General features: G+C 32.8%; 1 protein-coding gene across 2 annotated transcripts; it reads left to right on the forward strand.

The window, feature by feature from the left end:
* The first annotated feature begins 472 nt into the window (after nucleotides 1-472).
* LOC140821496 (uncharacterized) lies at nucleotides 473-2,198 on the forward strand. 2 transcript variants are annotated; one of them, XM_073181987.1, is made up of 5 exons: nucleotides 473-571; nucleotides 706-813; nucleotides 895-1,158; nucleotides 1,548-1,664; nucleotides 1,754-2,198. In XM_073181987.1, the coding sequence occupies exons 1-5, from the start codon at nucleotides 569-571 to the stop codon at nucleotides 1,817-1,819; spliced, it is 558 nt and encodes a 185-aa protein (XP_073038088.1). In that variant the 5' UTR covers nucleotides 473-568; the 3' UTR covers nucleotides 1,820-2,198. The 2 variants fall into 2 exon arrangements, with proteins under 2 accessions (XP_073038088.1, XP_073038089.1); XM_073181988.1 differs by having other exon boundaries at nucleotides 960-1,158.
* Nucleotides 2,199-3,215: the final 1,017 nt, after the last annotated feature.

Below are 3,215 nucleotides of genomic sequence, written 5' to 3' on the forward strand. Positions count from 1 at the left end.
AACAGATAATGTTCTTCTTACTGCATCACTTGGGAAAAAATTTAACAAAACCATAAATATAGAACCTTTTGCAGTTCCAACAACTCCCCCACAAGTGTTTGATACTTCAGTTTAGCCATGGCTCCATTATCAACACCAAGAGATTGGTCAAAACCAACAGAGACAGAATCCCTCTTCATCACGCTCAGCACATCAAAATCATCCAAAAAATCAAATGATTCAATATATAGAAGGTGGAAAATCCAATCTTATTCGAATAGAACCTTTGTATTCTTATCTATCCTTGAATCTTTGAATTTCATAAACCAAAATAAAAAAACCCAAAACAACTTTCCAAGAGAGATTATATATGAATATGGTATAATACTATATCCAATATAAGCATCAATACAGTTTTGAAAGCAACACAACTGTATTTTTTAGCAATCATATGACTAATCAATTATATATAAATATGTTATATGTTTTTTATTTTCATGAAAAGAGTGAAAAATTGAAGGCAATGAGGAGAAAGCAAAGACACAACCACACAATGAGCAGGTAAGGTTATGCCTGTTTGGCTCATATTATGGTAATTATTATTATTTGAAAAACCTTATGAAAAGTTCTTCTCAAAGTTTTCTTATTTTTAATTGTAATGACACATTTTTTTATAATTATGTTCCTAATGAATTTTCATATATTTCTATATGCCTCATACTCAAGGAGAAAACAAGTTCTGCTGATATACCAATTACAAGAACAAAAGTATGGGTGGAAGGCGATAAGAAGAAAAATGGACAACCTAGTGGTGAAGCTGTTGGAGAAAAAATGGTAATAAAATTATTTCTGTAAAAAAAAATTGTTCAACTTAAATTCATTATTTCTCAAAAATTATTTGTTTGTTATTTGCAGAAAGAAATAGAAGAATGTGAACCTGAATCTCAAAACACTACTAACACTGCGGAGGATGCAATTAGCCTTGTATTTGGGAAGGAAATTCGAGGTAGAGTGTATGGAATGGGCTTTGGAGTTGCACCTTCAAAAGTTGGAGCATCTTTGCAACAAAATGAGACTATCAAACAACTTCAAAGTATGATGCACAACCTTCAACAAGAAGTGCAACTAATGAGGTCCATTGTTTTCCAAAGTACTAGGCAACAAAATGAGCGAGAACATGTTATTAGATAAAATAATTTGTATTGATGTTATTGAGAATTTTTGTTTAGTGACCTATGATTTTGTCTTTATCACTTTTTTTTTTATTGTTGAGTAGAAAAATTGTATAAGCTTCACTAGTCTTATTTAGTTTACTTTCTAGCTTTAATGCATTTTTATTTTGCACTTGAATTTTTATGTTTAATTTGGTTGATGTGGCCATAATAATTTGTATATTGACTTCCTTACTAAATAATGAAATTATATTTTAGATTGAAATTGATGACATGTTATGTGCTTCTTCCGCACAGTATATTTTCTAATGACCTCACAATAGAAGTAATCTAGTGAAGCTTCTTACATTGGAGATTTGTTGTTTCGGATATTTTTTGCTTTATCTCAATATGTAGGTTGGTAGTGGTGGCAATATTGGGATTGAGAATGATATTGGTAGCGGCTGTGATATCAATCGTCCCAAAAAAAGTTGTAATGCTGATAATGTGAACCAACATCAAGTTGCATCTCGGGTAACTATCTTAAAAGTTTGTGTTATCAAAACCACATTTGTTATAAAATATATATGACATAATTAATACTTTGTATTGTTTATATGCAGTCAAATTTAAAGAATGTGAGTAATGGAGATGTCCCTGACAATATTAAATGTAAGTTGCTTCATTAGTGTGGTGATGGAGTTGTTGCTGTAGGTCAAATTGCATCCACAGATCCAACGATAAAAGTGCATCATGTTCCTCTTGGTGGATCGTGTTGGAAAGTTTGGGTTGATAGAGTTCTTGTGGAGCAGGTAGACTTAATTCGACCAAATTCTGAAATGATTTTTCTGGATGATGCAGTTGGAAGCACAGTAGCATGGTTTTATAAATTTATCGTTTTGTGTGACTGATACAAATCCTATTGGTTCTAGGGTTAGAGACACTATTGCATCAAACCATCATATTACTGAGTATTTTGTTTACTTTATCAAGTTTTTTGTCTTATTGGATAAAGGAGAATTGACATTAATTACTTAGTTTTTAAGTTATCTTATTATTTTGCTTTAATTCTGGTGATTAGTTGGATGTCGTGTTATAAATCTTTTGAGTTTTGATATTATTGTTTCAATTTTGGTTCATAATAATATAAATAACGTTAATGTGCTGCATGTTGTTGATAAACCAAATCGACAACCCCTTTTGTACAATGTTGAACATGTCAACTACAGCTTGCATTGCACCCTACAAATAGATCACTACTTATAATCGCAGGGTACCTTTTCGCGGCGCATATTGCACACTGCGGAAACCCACTTTTCTTGTAGTGAGTTTACTATCTCATTAATTCAAATCCTTGAATTTATTTTCTCAAAATTTAATTATCATAAATCAATTCCTCGAATTTACTATATTATTTTATATAAATTCCACTAATTGAATTTATTCTCTCAACGGGAACAAAATGATCCAGTGCTTGTGTGACCCTCAATGATTCAGGGATACAGTTAGCCATGTGTTTCACAACTCATTGTGATTCAGGATATAATCTTTTATTTGGGGCTTATCCTAATTTTCCTCATTCTATGTATCAAAAATTGATCATTAGATGGTCAGAAATATTATTTCTGATTAGACCCATCGAGTCATGGTAAGAGCGTCTAGTAGTATCGCCCCATGATTCCTTAGGTATCACTAACAGTGCCTGCAAGAACCAATCGGTTATGATTAATGTAAAGTACGGTCCCTTCATCTTATATATCCTTATCGAATATGCAATCATTAGTTCATCGAGGGTTGCATAATAATTCGATAACTATGTGACACATATTTGAGAATAAATAGTGGCATCACATGTACAACTGGAGAACTCCTTCTCTAACTTACATTTCATACTCTGGCCAGAGATTCCATGCACTATTATTTCATCAGATCACATAGGATATCCACACATGTAGGTGAGCGGTGAATTCCCGACTACAGTACACTAGCTCCTACATGTGTCACAACTGTATCCAATCTCGCCACCTGATGACCCTCTTGGAGTCGGTAAACGAGTCAAAGCACAGCCCTAGCATATAGAGCCTC

Source organism: Primulina eburnea, unplaced genomic scaffold (assembly GCF_022965805.1).
Source record: "Primulina eburnea isolate SZY01 unplaced genomic scaffold, ASM2296580v1 ctg591_ERROPOS1600000+, whole genome shotgun sequence".
In the NCBI taxonomy this organism is placed as follows: domain Eukaryota; kingdom Viridiplantae; phylum Streptophyta; class Magnoliopsida; order Lamiales; family Gesneriaceae; genus Primulina; species Primulina eburnea.